The sequence below is a fragment of the Seriola lalandi genome, unplaced genomic scaffold, assembly GCF_002814215.2.
Source record: "Seriola lalandi dorsalis isolate HSWRI2012SDOR001 ecotype SW California unplaced genomic scaffold, Sedor1 jcf7180002054933, whole genome shotgun sequence".
NCBI lineage: Eukaryota > Metazoa > Chordata > Actinopteri > Carangiformes > Carangidae > Seriola > Seriola lalandi.
Window position 1 is genome coordinate 4657282 of NW_019525485.1, and position 20251 is coordinate 4677532.

General features: G+C 43.6%; 1 protein-coding gene across 2 annotated transcripts in view; it reads right to left on the minus strand.

Annotated features, from left to right (window-relative positions):
- The window catches only part of ncam2a (neural cell adhesion molecule 2a), a 241650-nt gene that overhangs the window by 23038 nt on the left and 198361 nt on the right, over positions 1-20251 (minus strand). For both annotated transcript variants that reach the window (XM_023393367.2, XM_087170181.1), the window contains exons 8-15: positions 19387-19532; positions 13375-13525; positions 11310-11497; positions 10480-10576; positions 9150-9323; positions 5893-6012; positions 4695-4816; positions 2903-3077 (exon numbers count right to left, since the gene is read on the minus strand). In XM_023393367.2, the coding sequence (XP_023249135.1) occupies positions 2903-3077; positions 4695-4816; positions 5893-6012; positions 9150-9323; positions 10480-10576; positions 11310-11497; positions 13375-13525; positions 19387-19532 (1173 nt within the window). The remainder of the gene's footprint in view (positions 1-2902; positions 3078-4694; positions 4817-5892; positions 6013-9149; positions 9324-10479; positions 10577-11309; positions 11498-13374; positions 13526-19386; positions 19533-20251) is intronic.

Here is a 20251-nt window from a genome sequence, read left to right on the forward strand (position 1 = left end):
CAAGGCAAAAAAGCTGGTGTTAGAGGTGCAGTGTTGTGACTGGGGAGGGCAGTGGGACAGCGTTGGGTTGAGGCGGTGAACAGAATGCTTTGATTTAAAAAAAAAAAAAAACAGAGAGGAGTAAATTGAAAAGGAACTAAGGCCAGTGCCGTAATCAATGGCGTTTTTTCTTTAAGGATTCTCTGTGAGAAGGGGGTACAAAGGTTATTCAGTCTTTTATAAACTAAAATAGGACGGACAAAGGAGGAGGAGAAAAAAAACAAAACAAAACAACAAAACAAAACACAAAAGTGCCGATTCAATACCCTGCTGCATTATACACAGAGGGAGAAATGAGGAGAGAAATTGGTCGGTGATACATACTGCAGAAAACGTGTGTCGGAAAAAAAAAACAAAAAACGAGGGGATGTTTCTTTCATCAAGACTGTGTGCGAGTGTGATTATATGGGTGAAGACGAAGTAGAAAGAAAAAAAAAAAGAAAGGAGGCGATGGATTGGAAAGATGCTGCACAATTGAGACGGACATATATTTCACATGTAATATTGTTGATAGAGCTAACACTGACCATGGCGTTTCCTCAACATCCAATTTGACTCAGTGTAGCAGGAAATGTGAACGGCGAGTAATTTCTCTGTTTAACCTGCGCGACTTTGCCGGATTGTATGAATAAATGAACATCGTTTTGGGGCGGAAGAATATTGACAGTGACGGCTTGACTTAATGAAAATGCAGTAAACATGAACTGCAATTATAAAGCTGTAAATTGGTGCGGGACTGGTGATTGGTTTTGAAAAGGAGGAACGGCAGAGTCTTGTGTGGGTGGGGGGGTGGAAAAGTTGAGAGACAAAGTTTGAGCAGGTGAGCGAGTGATTTCTCACATTTTCCCGCTCTCTCCATCGACTGTCCGCTCCTTTATTGCCTTCTTTCCAAAAAGCTCAGCTGTGTTACTCTTCTTCAAACAAACAACCTGAAGAGAAAAGCATTTCCTCCCTGTCTCCTCTCTCTCTCTCTCTCTCTCTCAGGCGCTTTTCCCATGATGCACGGCTGTTCGCTAACAAGAGAGGACAGTCAATCGAAGTGGCCCGCCTTAAGCTCGCTGTTCCTTGGTCTTGTTATGTGTTTGAAAAGCAGCGCACACTCTCACAGGCCATTTAACCAGTGCAGTAATGACAGAGGCAAACACTCGCTCGATCCCAAACAGCACAAATGGATGGACGTGCTACCAGAGCAAAACAACACTGAAACAGCCCCCACCCCCCCTTCTTTCTTTTTCACGTGTGAATGCGAAGTCTGCAAGGGGGAAGTGCACATAACATTTTTATTTGAACGATACATGTATCTTTAAAAGCACACTTCAAAGTCTCTGCTTGCTTCTTCACACGTGCGATGTCCTCGGAGGAGTTGGAAATGAGAAGCTTTCCTGCACGACCACGACCACGAGCACCACACACACACACACACACACACACACACACACAAACACACACACACACACACTTCATGGGATAGAACCGCGTAACCTCAACACAAGGGCCGCAAGTGCTGACAAAGATGTCCGTGCTTGTGTACAGGCTTATGTGACCGTCTGCGTGTTGGGTCTTTCAAATGAGAAATGAGCTTGACTAACCATGCAGAAACACTCCGCTGCAGAATTGCAAAGCAGCACCACAGGAGAACCACATGATGGACGGAAAAAAAAAAAAAAAAAAAGGAAGACGGAGAGGTAAAAAAATAAAAAAATAAAAAAATTAGATGTTAAAGAAGAAAACCATAGCCTGAAGAGATTTCCACTTGTGGGTTTTCTTGTTGTGAATGAGCTCACGGTGTGTGTGTTTTTTCTCGTTTGAATGAATTCCAAACGCTGTCTTAGCAAATGCTCATATCCCACTATCTCTTCATTGGCTCTCGCTTGCTGTCAATCAGTGAAACCAAGTTCGCTTTAGTCACAGTGCTAATGAATCACCTGTTTGTGGTAAGAAGGAAATATGATCCTAAGGTGATGTAAACAGGAAGTCACTGTAGATTCAGTAAGTTTACAATTGGCACTATCATAAGTGCCGTATTAGCTATTAGCAGTACCTGTTTGCAGTGTCCCCATGGATGTACCCACACAACTGTGAAGGAATCACTGGGACACTGAAGAGAAGCTAAAAGGAGCGTCTTTTTGTCTGTTATTTCCCAGCAGATTTAGGGACATTTACTTGACAGTTAATGATAATGTTAATATGTTGTTTTTTTTTAAGTATTTAATTCTACGAGCAAATCACAGTTAAACTACAATAATCACCTTCCCCAGTCGTTTATAAAACACACCAGCATGACCTGTTTGTTTCACCTGCAGCGTTCTATCTACGATGTTATTGCCCTGTTTGTTTACTTCTTCTTATACCTACGGATAAAGTGATGTGTAGATGATGCACCGCAGAGCGAGGTTTTTAGAGCAGCTACGATGAAATCTCACAGCGGAAAACACGTCCATCTTTTCAATGCAGCACCAGAAAACAACTTTTGAGTGAAAAAAAAAAGAAGCTTCTCTCCAGACTCTCGCATTTAAACGCCATTCAACGATCATACAGGGAGAAATCCATTGCAGGCGAGGCACCGGCACCAATTTCTCCACTGACAGCAACCTCATTTGTCCAGAAAGCATTGCAAGCAACAAGGCCTGCTGTGTTCTGCAGCTTGCTTTATCTCGACTGGAACATCTTGCTCTCTTGCTTTTGTTATCGCCAACGCTATCACTCTTTCCAAGTGGCATGAACCCGCCGCAACACAAGAAAGTTCAGAAAATATTCTCCCATTCTCCCAGGGGTAGCAAGTGAAGGACAAGTGGATATATTACAAAGACAAATTAAGATTAAGAAAAAAAAAAGATTAAGTTTTTCCTTGTCATGCTTTTACCTGTAATGTCTGGTTTCTGTGGCATGAAGAACTGATAGAAGGTCGGCTCCGACAGGCCCTTGACGTTGCGCGCCGTGATTTCCACCTCATATCTCGTGTTCCACTGCAGCGGCTGAAGCATCGCAAAATCATTCGCCCCTGGAACCAGCTTGGTCATCCACTGTTCCTCTTTATCCTGGCGGGAGAATAAAGAGGAGGCAAGAAAATAAAAAATAAAGTCAAAAAGGAAATAGCCTGCTTACCCCTTGAATGTATGCTCCACATTTTATTCTGTCAGCGAGCATCCAAAGGAGAGGAAGTGCTGCTTTATGTGATAAACAACAGCTTACCCTTTGTGTTTTTAATCTGGGGAGTAACCGCAATCACAAATTGAGTCGCAGTTGCGAAGCGCCCCCACGCAGATGCACTTGCATAGGTAAAAAGAAAAAAGGGTAATCCTCTGTTTTTCCATCGAGTTCACGCAAGTTCTCTGATACGTTTCCATTCCTTTGTGGCCTCAGCCTTTTTCTCTTTTTTACCCCTTCCTCACATCACCCCCCCCCCCCCCCCCCCCCCCTCTTGTCACCAATTGCAAACAACGGATTGGAGACTGAAGCGTCAGGCTGAGAGCTGTACACTGAAAACATGCCAAACGCACTGTGTACTTAATATTCTCGCCTGCTTGGCACCTCGTCCTCCCGATGTTAGAGGACAGAGAGCAGCGCAAAGTGAAGCCAAGATACAGGGACATAAATGTATCTAACATTTGTCCGGATTGTCAGGTAACTCTGATGCGTCTGGAGTTCATCCGAGCCTGCACCTCCATGTTTGAGCACATGTGCGCCAGACGAGGGCCATAAGATTACTAGGGTGTGTGTGTGTGTGTGTGTGTGTGTGTGTGTGTGAAAGCATCCGCATTTTCCCTGCACAGCCTGAAAAAAAAAAAAAAAAAAAAGCTTAGACTTCCTGACCCTCTTCTCCACAGCATGTTTTCATCCGCGGCGGTATTATTTTAAATCGCTGTCACTTCCTCAATGAGACAGAGAAATGCCTGCTTGGACACATTAGCATTGGGGAGATAGGAGATTTAGACCAGCTCAAATCCACTTAGTCCTGTGGTGAGTTTTTGTACGAGTGCCATCTCGTCTGCTTCCTGGCCTCATCTCAGCGGCTCGCCTTATCTTGTGAGTTTAAGCTGCTTTTTGTTATTTTACATACGAAAAAAAAAACATCAACTACTAATATGGACGAGTGAATTCTGAGAGCGCGTGTGTGCTCTCATTTAAAACGCAAACTGTAAGTGTCGTTTTCCCGCCAACACGTTCGCTCAGCTCAATCAGCGTGAGCCTATCAAGCTACTGACTCAAACACACTCCACCCGGGGAGGAGACAGCCTTTCCAGTGTCACATGTCGCTGTTGCGTTGAAGAATGAAAAACTTGTGACAGTGAGCCGTTCTGGCGTCTTTCATATGATACTAAATTGCACACTTGAAAATAAGAGAAAACCTCATTTTCTCGATTTACTAATCGCTTTCTCCCTCCATTCAGCCACTGTTGTGGGTTCATTATCAGCACTGCTTCTTTGTTTAGTTCAAATTGTGAAGGCAGAGTCAACAAATAGTGTATTAAGTGTCAAGTTTCAAGTGTGTAGAACTTGAGTCGGGCAATTATGAAAAAAAAAAAATACATAAAGAAATAAATTCTCACTCCGCTTTTTTTTTTCTTTCTTGGCGTCAGTGTTTTTGGATTTCATTCACACACCGGGGGAATCTCAGTGTGATGCTTTGATATGTTTCACTGTAAATGACTCACAGTCTTGTACTTGACTATGTACTCCACGATGGGCATCCCTCCATCGTCCTGCTTGACCAGCCCCAGCCTGTAGGCCTTGCCCATTCCTCTCTGGCCGTGGACCGCCGGCGGACTTGGCTCTCCTGAGGGAGAAGGTGGTGAGAAGGAGGCTTCAGAAGAGATGTGAGACAAAACGCCTTTGAGTGTGTGTGTGTGTGTGTGTGTGTGTGTGTGTGTGTGTGTTTTTTTTTTTTTTTTTTTTTCTGTGAGAGGATGTGTGTGTCTGCCTGTGTGTGCATTCCCAAGGAGGGGAGCAGGTGGCAATGTGAGATATGAGATAAGGATGCAGTACGAGGAGAAGGGAGGTTTTAAGCTGAATTAAATTCATATTACAAGGCAACTCCCACTGCCTGGCTATAACTAATGTTGACTGGAGGCTCTTATTATTCACTGTATTTTGCTAATTGGATCTTCCTTCTAACATTCATTCTCAGTAGCTGCACTGCTGTGTAATATTAACGGTGGAAAGACTTTTTTTTTTTTCTCTCGATGGCCTTGCCTGGATTTACTGCAATCCTGCTGTGCCAGATTGCCAGAATAAATAAAATGCTTATCATAAAACCCCTGCAGTATAACATTTTTAATGCAGCAGTTTTACATCAAGACACAAATTTGACAGGATCTATTCCAATAATATGGATTCATATCACTGAAATATGAGGAGGTTGTAACCACCTCAAACATAAGCACGAGCCAATAGTTTCAGTAAGTCTCATTTTGCCAAGGTGCTGATGCTTGGAACAGATTTCACAGCTTGTTTGCAGTTCTATCACATCTTTATTTTATTTTATTTTATGAAATCAGGACACACATATCTTTCTGATATCAAGTCAAATACATTTGCAGAGCGGTTATATCGGCGCTTACTGGCCCATTTGATAATATATATGACATTTTTGTACACTGGTTTGTTTCCTCATTATCTTCAGAACATCTTCATTCATTAACTGCTGGGACATGCTGATAATTAACAATTAACCCAGTCTACGTGCTCATTGTCGTAATGAATTCAAGTGATTATGTCTGGATTTAATTTCATAGATAGATAAGTGAAGTCGCTGTTAGAATGGTTTTGGAAAATTCCTTTTGGGTCGAGTTGAGAAGCTCTTATTTTGAAGAATGCCACAGGAAATGAGGAAGAACAGAGAGTCGGGCTTACGGATGGGTAAAGTCTGGAAGGTCTCCGTGTGGCTGAACTCCCCCTGACCTTTCCCGTTGACAGCCGCCACTCGGACCTCGTACGTCGTGTTGGGCTCCAGTCCTGTCAGCACCACTGTTGCTGGAGAGACACAACCAGAGTTCGCTCATCATTGCTTTCAGTGCAGAGAGAAATATTGAGCATCATTAATGTAAACAAAGCCTGAAAATCATTTACGCCATATGTGCATCGCAAGGCGTTTCCCCTTGAGAAAATAGTCAGTAATTATAGATTTATTTTACTTTCTTACGATTATGTTTTAGTCTTGCTATAAGATATTACACTCTAGTATTCCTGTTGTTGAATTATGTCATTGCTTTGGTTGTCTTGTATACCCGCAAAGAAAAGAGACTTGCTGTTCACACGATTCGTGCTCCATGGAAGCGCCTGTGACCGAAAATGCTTACACAGCGACTGCTTTGGAAATTATTTTTTTGTTTTTGAGGCTGTGCACCCAATTAGCCCTCGTCAGAAGAGAGGAGGCTGTTACAGCGGCATGTTAAACGCGGTCGGTGTGCACGTTTGTCCCGAGTCAACTGATATATGCAGTGCAGGTAAGGAATGATGGAACTTATCACTGCACTGCTTGATAGAGAAATACGCTGGCTTCACTTTAGAGACTGTTGTTACAGCTCAATATCAGCTGATGAGCTTGCGGTGCTTTCACAAGAACATGTCTTGTGAGGTCATAGTGACCTTGACCTTTGACACCCAAAATTGGATATTTCCAACCATCCAACAAGCACTGACACCTCATTTCTTATGGTTTAACAATCACATGAGTGTAAGTTTCGCCCGTGTTTTGTATTTCAAAGTTATGTTCAACCAATATCTAACCAGAACTATTATTATATTAATCTCTACGAGTGTCATTGCCTCTCTATCATCCCCTGACTTTCAAGTTTCAGAATAAAAGTTGAAGCTGAACATCTAAAATATAACAGAACAGCTACAGTATTCTGGTAAAATACTTATAATAAACAGTATGGGAGGATAATTATGTGAATGCAAGACGATATTAAGAGTGTAAATATTTTGTGTACAATATACTGGAGTTAATGGAGAAATAATTGGAGTTGAGAAAACAGATGCACACCTACAATAATATTGAACAATGAGTTATAATCAGTGCTGTATTGAAAGATACAACCACTGTACATTATTCTGGAGAATATCAGAGGGATCCAAACAGATAAAAAACAGTGTAATGTTTTGCATTCATCCTGTAAAAATCCCATTCATGATTGAAGAAAACAGGAAATCTCATTATCAGAGCACATTACGGATCCCCATTTAAATTCTACAGTGATTAGAGTCTGTTTACATAACCTTCACTATTCAGAAAATCCAGCAGAGAGCCGGCAGTGTAACGAGCCTGAGTGAAAGTTGTTGTTTTTGTCAGTTGGCACAAATTAAATACTTGAATGGTAATAGGTGCTCTAGCCGTTCTTTAGTCCCAGAACTGAAAAACAAATTCTGCAATTTGCAGCCATGCTAGGTTCGTTTCCAGGCCATAAGCAGACATTTCAATTTGGGCAACAGCATTTCCAATGAAACAAGTCCGAGCATCTCATTATGATGAAGAGTTTATTGTGTAAGTACTTTCCAGTGAGGAGGAGGCTTCTATGATTATATGATGCCACTTAACTGCCTTGTAATTAGTCCAGCTCACTATTTTAATATTTTAGTCCAATATTTTAGTTGAATAAAAAAAAAAACATAAAAAAACATTTAACTAAATTAAACTGATTAGCTTTATTTATCTGCTTCTGTTCCTAATGTTTCCTCCCTGCATATATGCAGTATATTTTTACATACACTGTTGAAGCCCTAGCTGGTGTTTAGTATTCACCTCACCGCATCTCCATATTGTAACTGACTCTGAAATGAGGGATATTAGTGATAAGCCCTTCAGGTTTGTCGGACCTGCTTATCACCCGACCATTCGTCCTCTGGCTTCCATTTTCCTTCCATCCATCCTTCGCCTCGTGGTGTACTTTTCCCACCAACAGGCTTGGAAATCAATTAGGAGTCGCAAAAGCATAAGAAGAGGAGGGGCGTGCTCTTTCAGCTCTGACAGGTCTGTGGCGCTCTGCCCCGCGAGGCGTTTCGGGGGTTCGTCGTGACCCGGTGACATCTCAGGGCAGATCATGTGATACGGTTCCGACTAGTGCTCGTTGGGTGTCAGCTGATGAGCGGCGGTGTTAACAGGCGGAAACCGCTTGTTAAAGCCAGATATGATGTGGCGTGCAGAGAGGTCCGATGTGGCTGGTCTATTGAGTAGAAGCTGTACGTTTTTTTTTTTTTTTTAAATATTCTTATTTCTCAAAAGTGAAGTAGTCATATTCATGACTATGTATGAGTATGAGGGGTCATTGAACTCATCATTTTACTACAGAGCTAATGTTACATGTAAAAGCTAAAAAAGTTTTTGTGAAGAGTGACAGGAATTGGGATAGAGAGAAGGGGAACGACATGCAGCAACAACGTTTTTTACATTCCTTTTTTATTCATTGCTGCCATGTGAAAAACCATGTACCATAAATAGGATTTTTTTTTCTGTAAGGATGTTTCACAAGAAAACCTGAATGAATGCGAGCACTCTTAAAGAAATGTGCCAGTGTTTTCAGCTCCGTAACTAGAAATGACAACTACTTAGTTTCACTGCGGACCATTTTCTGAGCACTTGTGTGCAATTTCACATTTTATGAAGGTTTTTTTCCCCTGATCCTTGACCTTATCAACTTATGTTTGAGGAAAATTACTTTCATCAAACTCTATTTAGACATCAGTGGATCATAAAAGCCTCAGAAGGTCTCAGAAGTTACAGTAACCTTTGACCAAACGATGTGAGGATGAAAGAGAGAAAGCATGTCATGGTAACTGCTTTTATCCTCTCATATTAACTATGTTAACAAACCTAAAGGTAATCAGCTCTGTCCATGAAATGAGCGGAGCATGTGAACAGGTGAAAGCTTTCTCATCGATCTGACACGTTCAACCGGCCTCAGTAATGAAACGCAGACAGTAATGGACGTGTTCAAATGGGCTTTTAGCTGTCTTAACAATAAGAACATTGTCCGTAATGGCTTCCACCTCCACCTCCTTATATTTTGCACAATGGCTTTATCTTCCAGTCATTTTCTGTACAAGTAAATCAGTGATAAAAAAATAAAAATAAAAAAAAGACTTTCACTGTTAGCGTTAACGCCACTCACTCTGGACACTGTGCGACTTGACGTCCCTCCAGTCCTGCGAGCCCACCTCCTTGTACTGGACCAGGTAGTAGCTGATGGGCACGCCGCCGTGCGAGTCGGGCTTCATGAAGGTGACGGTCGCCAGGCGCTGGGAGACGGCCGACAGACGCACCGAGTACGGATTCGATGGTACGTCTGAAAAGACACAATGATGGCATCAGTTACGAGCTTGTCGGTTTTGGTATGACACCAGTTTTGCCTGAACCACTTACTTGGTTTCAGGATCTGAAAAAAAATTATATTTCACAACCTTGTATGAATGAAAGCAGAAAAAAAAAAAAAAAAAAAAGGAAGGCTGATGTTCAGATATTTCAGTCTGGAACAAAGTGGTAGACAGACTAACCGAAATACCACTAAATGCATCTTTTAAAAAAGAATGAAGGTACTTTTAATGCTGCAGTCGATACCTACTTTGCCTCCTACCTATTACATCACCGCCATCCCCATAATCAAACTAAAGACAGACATTACGGCTGTAATAATTCTAGGCCTTGAAAGCAATAGAACACTGTGAGGGAAGGTGGGACATCACTGTGCTGCATCTACCATTTGTCCTTCGGCTAGTTTTAGCTGCTGCTTTAGCTTTTTTTCCCATTTTTGTCACTTGGAAAGCATCAGTGCCTGATTCACGTGTTCACCGTCGGTCTTATTCAAATCAAAACAGTCCGATTCAAGACAAACTTATTTTCAAGAAGTGCAATTCCTACTGGTGTTCACTCAGGGTTTAGCTCTGTGGAGACACTGTGGAGGAGAGATGAGTCTTTTTCAGCTTGTCAACTGTATCCAACTTTTACTACAGTGTGTGTGTGTTTCCCTGTGTGTGTGTGTGTGCAGAATTCTAAGTGTCAGAACCACTTCCAAAACACATTGTTTTCTGCACGACTACATGTTAGGTCAGCTTTTTGCTCACTACTTTCCCCCTTTGCAGAGCAATTCAATCAGCACTAAAGATAATTGGACTGCACTATTGTGTATTAGCCTGCGCTACAGTAAATTAGGGGCTACTTCAGTGAATAGCGAGGGGTAGGGTAAATCAGCTGGCGCTATTTGAGATTAGGCTAGCCTGAATAGAGGAGGGGGGTTGTAGTGGAATTCATCTTCCTGAGAATTGCAAATAAGGTGATTACTATTAGTGAAGAGGTAGAGGGTTACAAAGTAGTTGGATGGTTGGAGTTAGTGATTCAAAAGATTTAGGGTCCCAGACTGCACACATTCTGGACTTGAAATCAAGTCCTCAGTCTCATCGGCTCAGGTAAAGGGGCCACACAGTAGCGGCGCTCTGTAGACTCACCTGCCTGGGCCAGGATGAACTCCTGGTATCGCACTCCTATGTTGTTCCTGGCTGTGCAGTTGTAGCGGCCAAAGTCCCTGTCGGACATAGGAGTCACCTAGAACCAGAGAATAATAATTAACCAGAGTGAGTTACATTACAAAACATTACATTTCTTACATAACTCTAATGGTAGAGTGAATACGTAGGTTGGAGATAACCTGCCTCTGACATTTCTGCTGAACATAAATGAAGTAAATATAAAGCTGCACCAATCAATATTTTTACATTAACAATGGATCAAATGACTGTTTAATGTGAAAGAGGTCACTTGTAGTGAGACTTATCATAGCTTATCATTTTGGTTTTGAGGCCTGCAGCGTTAATATTTTGGTTCACTCTCACTTCTCTATTCCATCTTGTTTCCAGCTGCTTTCAATAGAAACAATCTTTTTTTTAAGGGCTATTTCTTTAATTAAAAGTGGTTTGGATGAAAATTTCACTTTCTTTTTGATTAATCTGTCACTTTTTTTATTTTTTTATTAGGTGATTAAATGTTTCATTTATAAAATGTCAGAAAAATACTGAAATAAAACCATCATCAAATGACATCTTTAACTTGTTTGTTTTAACACAAGCAGGGGATGGAACTAGTTTAATTATTATGATTACAAAAGTTGTTGTGGATCAATTCTCGCTCCATCAGAAAAATCAATTAATTGTTTTACTAATCTCGATGCTATTTAATGAGGCAATGGTAAGTCGTGCGGGTGTTCCCTCATGTTTTGCAATTGCTCGTAAACAGGTCAATACGGCAGCTTCGGCTTCCATCACCACCGACTGGCACCCACCTCCAGCACAGACTTGCCCTCTGCGCTGTGCACCCGCGTGTTGGCCGTTCCCTCCGCAGAGATGGTGAAGCGCTCTCTCCTCCACAGCATGGTGGCGGGAGGGTTGGACATTACGTCGCAGCTTATGTTCACCGGGTTCCCCTCCCACGAGTAATAGATGGTGTGATTGGTCAGGAACTTTGGTATGTCTGTCAAAAAAAAAAAAAAAAAAGAGAAAAGAAAAATAGAGATATTATCGCTCACACCTCCATCATTTATATGGCAAAGTAGTGCTAAAGCAAGACCTGACTTGCTAAAAGAGTAACTGGTGGTATGTCAGGAATTTGTGGCAGCCAATTAAACGCTCAAATCAAAGGTGGAGCTGCATTGGATGATCAAAGTCATGAAAATGACTTACTCAGGCCTAACCCCCAAATTCCTCAAAGGGAGAAGAAAAAGCATTTCATTAATTCTTCCCAAACTCCTCAAACTTAATTCAAGCCACCTCATGCTGAGGGAAAAGAAGGGAAGGGGTGTGTGTGTGTGTGGGGGGGGTCTCCTTCATGATCATATCCTCAGGAAAAAAAAAAAGGATGCAAACAGAAGCTCATTTGCCCCAGCAAATAGGAAGGGCAGTAATGGACGATCGAAGCGGCGAGCTGTCGTGCGGGTTTCTCTGGGCCCAGTCAGCCCCAGCTCAGTCAGAGAGGCATTATGGTTGTTTTATGCTCGCTTGCAGGATTCCATTAAAGAGATTGATGCCCGGCTCTCTGTCACAGCCGAGGACGTGTTATCCCCCCGCAGCCTGCAGTGACTTAGTAAATGAGTTCATTAGTTCGGTGGCAATGGCTGGCTCAGCCCCGCTGCACTCAAACACACATGCACACACACACGCACGCACGCACGCACGCACGCACGCACACACACACACAGCCTGTGTCTTTCCGCAGAGTGGGAGTCAAGTCCGAGAGCAAGTTGTCAGCTGTGGCTCCAGCAGAAACAAGTTCACAGCAGAATGACAGCGACTTCATGGTTTGGAGAGCGGGCGCGTACATGTGAGATCAGGATGCCGTCTAACTTTTTTTTCCAAACACGTCAACTTCTCAAGAACTATGCAACACGGGTTTTCGGAGGGGAATCCGTGAACCTCAAAAGTCACCCCAGCCAGAAGAGGAGAAAATTAGTTTCCACATGACAACAGAGATGAAGTATTCACTCTATCCCCTCGCTGTCTCTCTGAATACATTTGTTTGTCTGCCCTCTCTCCCTTTGTTGTTCCTCTGAGCTCCGAGGCGGAAGAACGGCTACCTACGGAAAAGTGCGTTTTTCCATTGGTCTCGTTCCAGCAACACAGCCGCCCCGCTCTTCATAATGAACCTAATCATTCCGAGGCCAAAATGGAGATCTTTGCTTCAGAGCTCATTAGGCAGGGGATAGCCCGCCCCAAATAACCCCAAACAACCAGCGCTGAGGAATGGGTACGCTCATCGGAGGAGAAGGGGAGTTGTCAGCAGGGTGGAAACGAAAGGCGATGCATGATATCCTCTCACTAATTAACCCTTCTGGAGGCTGTGTGTGTGTGTGTATGTGTGTGTGTGTGTGTGTGTGGTGGCGACGGTGAGCTGTTTATAGTATAATGATCTTCAATAAGAACCAATGCCGCCACAGTGTGACAAGAAGCACAGTTGAACCTTTGAACCTTGTACGTGTGTGTGCAGGGAATTCGCACATCTCTGGCTGCTTTAATTTTCAGATTAAGGAGACACGGTGACCGGGTGGCTCCAACTTGTGACACACTACTCTAATACTGCCTTGTTCTTCATCCCTCTCAGGTAAGAAGGGGACGTTCAAGAGAGAAAGCATGTAAGTCTGTGCATTTACATCAGTTTCTGCCCTCAACTGCCCTGAACACTCAAACGGTCAATAATGAATTTATTGTTAAAAGTAAACTGAAAGAAAAAATAGCTCTGGCATTTGTCCACTCTGTTTCTGTGTCATGTCGTCTTGCGTGCCATCTAATGACCTGGAATAACTGAAACCCGCCCTTGTGTGTGTGTTCATCCATGCCTCCAATGCGCGTACTTACACTCAATGTCCAGAAACATGCTCTTCTGGTGACCTCCGATCCTGCTGAGCGCCTCGCAGTCGAAGCGGCCCAAGTCGGCGAGCCTCACGCCGCTGATGGCCAGCACCGACTTGCCGTGGCGACCGCGGACCTCGAAACGTCCGTCCTGGCTCTGTGAACACAAAAGCAAGTCGGAGATGGGTCAGAAAATTCTAGCTGTGAGGTTTAATTGCAGAGAGTTGGGCGCTCAAGAAGTAGCATTTACTGTAGTTCCTGTCGTTTTTTTCACACATTTATTGCAGTTAATAAGCAAAAACAACCCAAAAACAGCAGCTTATCAAATAGGCTGCTGAAACAGGAGCAGATTGATTCAACCACTTAATAATTCATAGTATGGTTAGCAATTTATTTGTGTTATTATATTTGAAGGAAAAAAGCCACATCCATGCTTTATGATTGTGTAAAACTGGAGAGGTGATTAACTTATTATGATATAAAGGAGGAACACAAAGGCCCGAATCCGCCAAGTCATTTCACAGAAAGTTCCTCGCCCAACTTCGTACTTGGGACTGAATGACAGCTCCTTGATCCATTTTGACCCCCCCACCCTCACTCCCTCCATCCCTCCCTGCAGGCAACCGTCACTTGTCACACAGAGTCAGGGTTAATGCAATAAAATGTCGATTTATTACAAGGTCATTACATCTGTATGAAGACAGATGGTATCAATTTGAAGCAACGGGTCAATTACAGCAGACGAGGCTATCATTCCAGTAATCGACATTCACTCGTAATGAGAAAAAACACGCCAGGAGCATCCTCGTTGCAGACACGATACAGCTGTAGCCTCCAGACTGTTACCTAACAGATAACCTCTGCCACCCCCGAGAAACTACTTTTCAGTGCTACTGCCCATGGACTCAGGGTTGATGCATTTGAGAGCTGCGTGACTGCAGCTGGGTTTTTTATTCGTGTGTGTGCGTGATTGGAAGATTTGGAGGTCAGACATACGGAGTAAAATCATCTTAAGCAATGTCACTTGCTGCCTTTTATCTTGAAATACTATTCTTAGCCTATTTTTTTTTCCAAGGTCATTTTTCCCCCATTCATGCAGAAAAAACCTTTTCCAATACAAAATGTCTTGTATCTGTCCTACTTCAGCAAATCACATGATAAACATCATGAGCCAAGGCTACGAAATCTTTCGTTTGATTTGCTGTTTCGACTTCAAATGAATATTGTAATGAAGACGTTGGATGACATCTCCATTCGCAGATGTAAACAGTAAACACTGTTTGAGTTTGCGGAACACATGGCACACAATATGGTGGCAATCTATATCCTGGGCTCTTGACACAGCTGTCAACGATAGCAGTGATGTGTCACGATTCCACTGTCACTGTGAAGCAACGCTGAAATGTTTCCGGCTTGGAGACGTCCGTGCTCGTGGTGCAGCCGTCACGCTGCGGGAACCATGAGGTCTTATTATGATGGGGGACTGACGTGGAAGTGGACACACACTCACCACACTGCACAGAAGCTTTGTGGTTATAAACGTACACATGTCCAAGGGTATACATACAACTGTTTATCATAATCATGATTTCATCCATGAATCACAACTTTGCTTTCTCGCATCGTTGCCTTTCTAGTTAGTCAATTAATTCAACTTCGACAAACAGCTTTAACGAAGTAAAAATAGAGTAAAAGTTATTTAGCTCAAGGCCTGAGAGTTAATGTAGGACCGCACTCAAATTAATTTGTTCCTAATAAAGGAATGAGATCTAAAAAACAACTGAATAAAAAAGAAGCTGAGGCTGAATCAGGCTCCCTGTAAGCCTATTTAGCGAAGGGATGCCCCACAATGCTTTGGGAGGTTTTTATAGTTCACGCCTTAATCAGCAGGATTCTTGTTTGTGTGTTTCTGCATCATCTGATTACTGTTGTGCTGCTCTGTAATTCAGCCACGATGGCTAACGTGGTTCATGCCAACTTTTACCCCGGTCTTATTATATGCCATACTGCATATGCCGGGAATTAGCTGAGAGTGCGTATCTGTGTGTATGTATGTTTGTGTGTGTGTGTGTGTGTGTGTGTGTGTGTGTGTGTGCGTGCTAAAATGCTGCTGGAGCTGCAGCATCACATGAGGAATGGAAACGGCGCGGGGGCGGGGGACAGCGAGCTGTGCTCTGTCCAGACGTCACAACATCTGCCTGTCAGCACCTCTAACACTGGCTAATTACCGTCCTGTATCTTGTTTGTTGATTTTTGTCACTGCTCATCACGGTAACTAGTAATAGAGACTCTGAACACAGCGCCCAACACACTTCCCCCCCTCCCCCTGCACCCGCCGCTGCTAATACTCATTATGAGTCTAAGCCTCATAAGCCTCGGCCGTGAAGCCGCCTCCTCTGAATCACGCTCTCTTCATGTTGTCGCTCTCCCACTGCTTTCGGCATTATCCCGTTTAGAATGGCTTATCTTTGCTCTTATCGTCGCAATGCTATTAACCAATGAGCTGAGGCGGCTTTTAAAGGCTCGCCTCGGGTCTCCGTGCGTCGCCACCGCACGCTTCTTTGCTTGTTTACGTCGCCGGCTGAGGTCAATGGGATTGGGAGTGTGTGTGTTGAATAGGAATAGTGAAGATGGAGGGAGGAGGAGAAGAGAGGAAATCTTCCAGGGGGGGTAAACTTCTGAGTCAGGAAATTACTCGCTAACCCCCCCTGCCGCCCCCCCCTCCCCAAAACCCCCTCTGCCAACTGACAGGGTCTGTGTCTGGAGACGAACTCAGCCCCTAAAGCGCAGCCTGTTTGATATGCAGCACAGTGGAACGACAAGGCGAGTGGCCAGACGTGAACACAACACCGGCTCACGTGCACACACAGGAGCATGCGTGTTCCGGCGGAGGCACGCTCACACACACACACACACACACACACACACACACACACTGTAACACACGTGAACAGCGACCAACATGAGAGCGCAGGCAGATAAAAGGCGGAGGGATGTGGAAGCTGGGGGAATAGAGGAACTGCAGGAGATGAAAGGAAGAGCAGGTAGTGGAAGCAGAAGGAGGGAAGAAGAGAGAAAATAGATGAAATCCTCTCCCTATCTGATCCATGAGACCTCAAAAATGAGAATGTGTGCGGGGTTTACAGTGAACATATGAAGCTAAATCTCAAATGCAATCTCTCAAATAGGATCGTGGAGACTGTCGCCGTGTTTCAGACCAACTGCTGGAGAATTTTCAGATATTAAAAATGTCAGCTGGAAATGTCAGCGAGGCTGGAAGCGCACTGTAGTCTAATTCCGGCAAGCGCAGCTTATTCCAACAGTTTAGTGTGGGGGCTGAACATGGGGTCTTCATAGTCGCACAACTCTTAATGATTACTGTACCTCCGCATTCTCATGGCAACAACAGAGTGACATTTAATAATGGCTTTCTGCTTCAAGAAAATAAGGGGCCAGCTTGGGGGTTTCAGCATCACTGTGATCTGCTTTCCGCTGTATTTCGCGGCTGTTTTATTTCATGATGAGTTATCAAACAGAAATCAAAACAATAATCTCAGTGTGGTGTGGGAGACTGCGTTTTGAAGGTTTAACTGCAAAGTGTCTCTTGATAAGCGCTGCAACCATCACCAATGAGAGCTTGACGTCTGAATTAGAGGAGGAAGAAAAAAAAGGTGAAAAGGTTCTTCAAAAAGTTAAAATTATTGAACTATTGAACACACAGGCATCATCATCGGAACAATAGCGCAGAGCTTTAATGTCACCAGCTCTTCAGCCTTGGTTGTTCTGCATGAATAGGACAGAGGCTACCGAGCAGTTTGCTAACCTTGCTCATAAGCACAACAATAGCAGATGAGTGAAACAATCCCCCGACTCAAATCGCTCCTCGGTTCGTAATTAAATTCCTGGAACTGCATCCCATTATGTTCTTTTAGCGAGGGTCACAGTGTTAGTTGACAGGGAGGGAGAAGAATGGAGGCGACATTATGCGGCGGGTAAAAGTAAGGCCTCTGAGGCTTTAATGTCTCTCAAAAGGAGAGGAGAGCGTGCCGACTGGATATGCAGATTGGAGAGCAAATTGAGAGAGGAACATCCTGACTTAAACCTAAATGACTGCGGCCATCCATCACGCCTCGCGCCGCACGAGCCGTGTTTGTCTTTGCGCATGTTTAGGTGTGTTGGTTTGCACGACGCATTTCCATAATTGCATTTGCTGTGGGAAGAGAGGCACTTACTCTCATTTTTGGCTGTGATTTATCAACCCGAGCGATTCGAGCCAATGCACACATTCATTTATCTCTGCGGTGACCTTTTTTCCCCGAGCAAAAGAATGGCTGCCATCTTTGTTTTTCTTTTCTTTCTTTTTTTTTTTTTTAACTGCATCTGTGAAAGCTTCAGCTGCGAGTCTGTGATGGAAGTGCACAGGGTTTTTGACATTGATGGCAACTCAATGAAAAGTAATTACTGTTCCAAAAAAAATAATATGTCGCTGCAGCTCATTCGATTTCTGATTTTTGGACAAAGTGAATAATGGATACTGAGAGAAAAATACACAACTGAAGGTTAGCGCCTCTTCTGTTTCTTAAGTTGGATTAACTTCAAAAGTCAAAGGGAGGTACATATCAAAGAGGAAATTGAAACTTCAAGGTTCTTGCTGCTTCTTTGTGCGGAGAGCTAATCAAAATAAATGTGTGTGCTGATTTCCCCTGAGATAATAATCTCTGCAAAGTCGAGAGATTTAAACACTTCCTGTAAAAAAAGAAAAAAAAAGAAAGAAAGAAAGAAAACCAGGGACCAAGGTGAAGAGTACAGCTTTGAAATGATGAAAAGTCCTTGAGGCATCATGTGTCAGTTATAGTATGGAAAAGCGAATGCAGCGCAGAAGCAGACGAGGATCAATGGCCGATCACTCTGGGATGTGAATGTTATTAGCAGCTGCCTGTAAGACAGGCAATAAATAGCTCTAACGGTAACGTTTCATGTGTGGCAGATGGGAATAATTATGCCTGCTTTCATTTTTATGAGGACATACACAAGTAATTACCAGTTCATGTTGGCTATTTCTTTTAATACTCAACACAAATATTTTCTCTGCAAAAATAAAAATAGTGACATTTTAATGGTTCCCATAAAAAAAACAAAAACATTACACACGTGTGGCTGAATCCTTTTGTCATTCCTACGTCTGCGCTCCAACTCCAGCTCAATGACTTCATGCTCTTCTGTGAGTCGAGGTTATTTCAGGACACTTTGGTTTTTATCAAAAACCTCATTAGTGAAACTCACTGACAGCAGGTGTAAAAAAATAGGCCTCGGATTTCAAAGCTTCATTTAAAATTGACATTTGGCAAATCACTAATTTGGCTAGAGAGTAACGGCAGTAATGTCACACTGAAGGAGAGCTGCTGTGATTCAAACAGCTATAAAAAAAAACATTGCCACATGAAGATGGCATTCAAGATCAATGAAATACAAGAGGGTGTGAATGGCAGATTGTTGGAAAGCTACAGAAAACGCCGGACGCGGCCTCACCTCTCGTTCCGGTGTCAGACAGGTGTGTGTGTGTGTGTGTGTGTGTGTGTGTGTGTCGCATGATGTGTCTGGTTCCTGAAGCTGAAGCCAATATGTGACCACCAGCATCAACATTTCATATTAGCAACATGGTGATGGTTTCAATAAAAGGAAGAAATGCTCTCAGTCTTTAATGACAGCATATCAAGGAGGAGTCATGTTGACTCTATGGTAATTCTGAAGTTCAGACTATTTTTCTCGCTCCTGGATGAAATCACAAGATGATTTTTGGCAGGATTTGATTCATCCTGAAGCGTATGTGCATGTGTTTAGCAAAACTGGTTAATGTTTTTTATTCTTTCTTAGTTATGTCCTATGTGCCCATGATTTATGATGATGCGCGCACACACACACACACACACACACACACACACACACACACACACCACACACACACACACACACACGCATGCGCGCACAGAGCCAGATGGACTCTCTGGCAGTTTCTACCTTGTCTCCGTCCACGAAGGTCTGGCCGTCGCTGGCTCTCCTCCAGGAGATGTCGGGCAGAGGCTCGCCCTCAGCCACGCAGGAGATCATGGCGGCGCTGCCCTCCACGGCTGTCACGTTCTTCAGCTGGGTGATATGGGGCTGGACTGGAGACCACAGAGGACGAGGAGGGTGGGGGGGGGGGGGGGGGGGTGAAGGAAAGAGAGGAAACAGAGGAAAAATTAGCGAGGAAGTGAAAGGGTGAGTGGAATAGGAACTGTCAGAAGAACTCGTAAGGGAGGGGAGATGACGGCTGCACCGTGGGGCTTAACACAGAGCTGATGCATGACTTTGGTGCTGACAGTCTAGGCCAAGATCATTTATACACTGCAGTCAAACTCTCCAGGTCCGGCATGATGGGAACGCACGCCCTCTGGCCTACTTCTGTGCACACGTCTTGGCCCTAGATGACAACACCAAAAACTGACTTTGCTGAAGTTTGATCAAAACATTTCAAAACGACCTCTACCTGTGTGTGTGTTCCACCTTTTGTTGTTTTAAATAAATATAGATTTTTGTCTGGAAGGATGCACCCTGTGATTCCCTTTTCGGCGCAGAGTGAGCACCACAGTAGCTTCCTCCTGATAAGATGCTCTTAGCAAGCCCTGAGACACCATGCATGTCAAGGGCACAGAGCATGTCACATGAATCATGGATTGCTACTTCTTTTTTTTTCCTGCACTTGCACTTAAATCCCTAACAGGGTGCTTGCAAAGTAGCATGGCATAAAATCCAAAAGGAAAAGGGAAGTGAATGGAAAATAGTGACTACTGTACTGAAGGCTTTTAACACCACCTGGAGGGGGTGAGGTGGTGGTGGAGGGGGG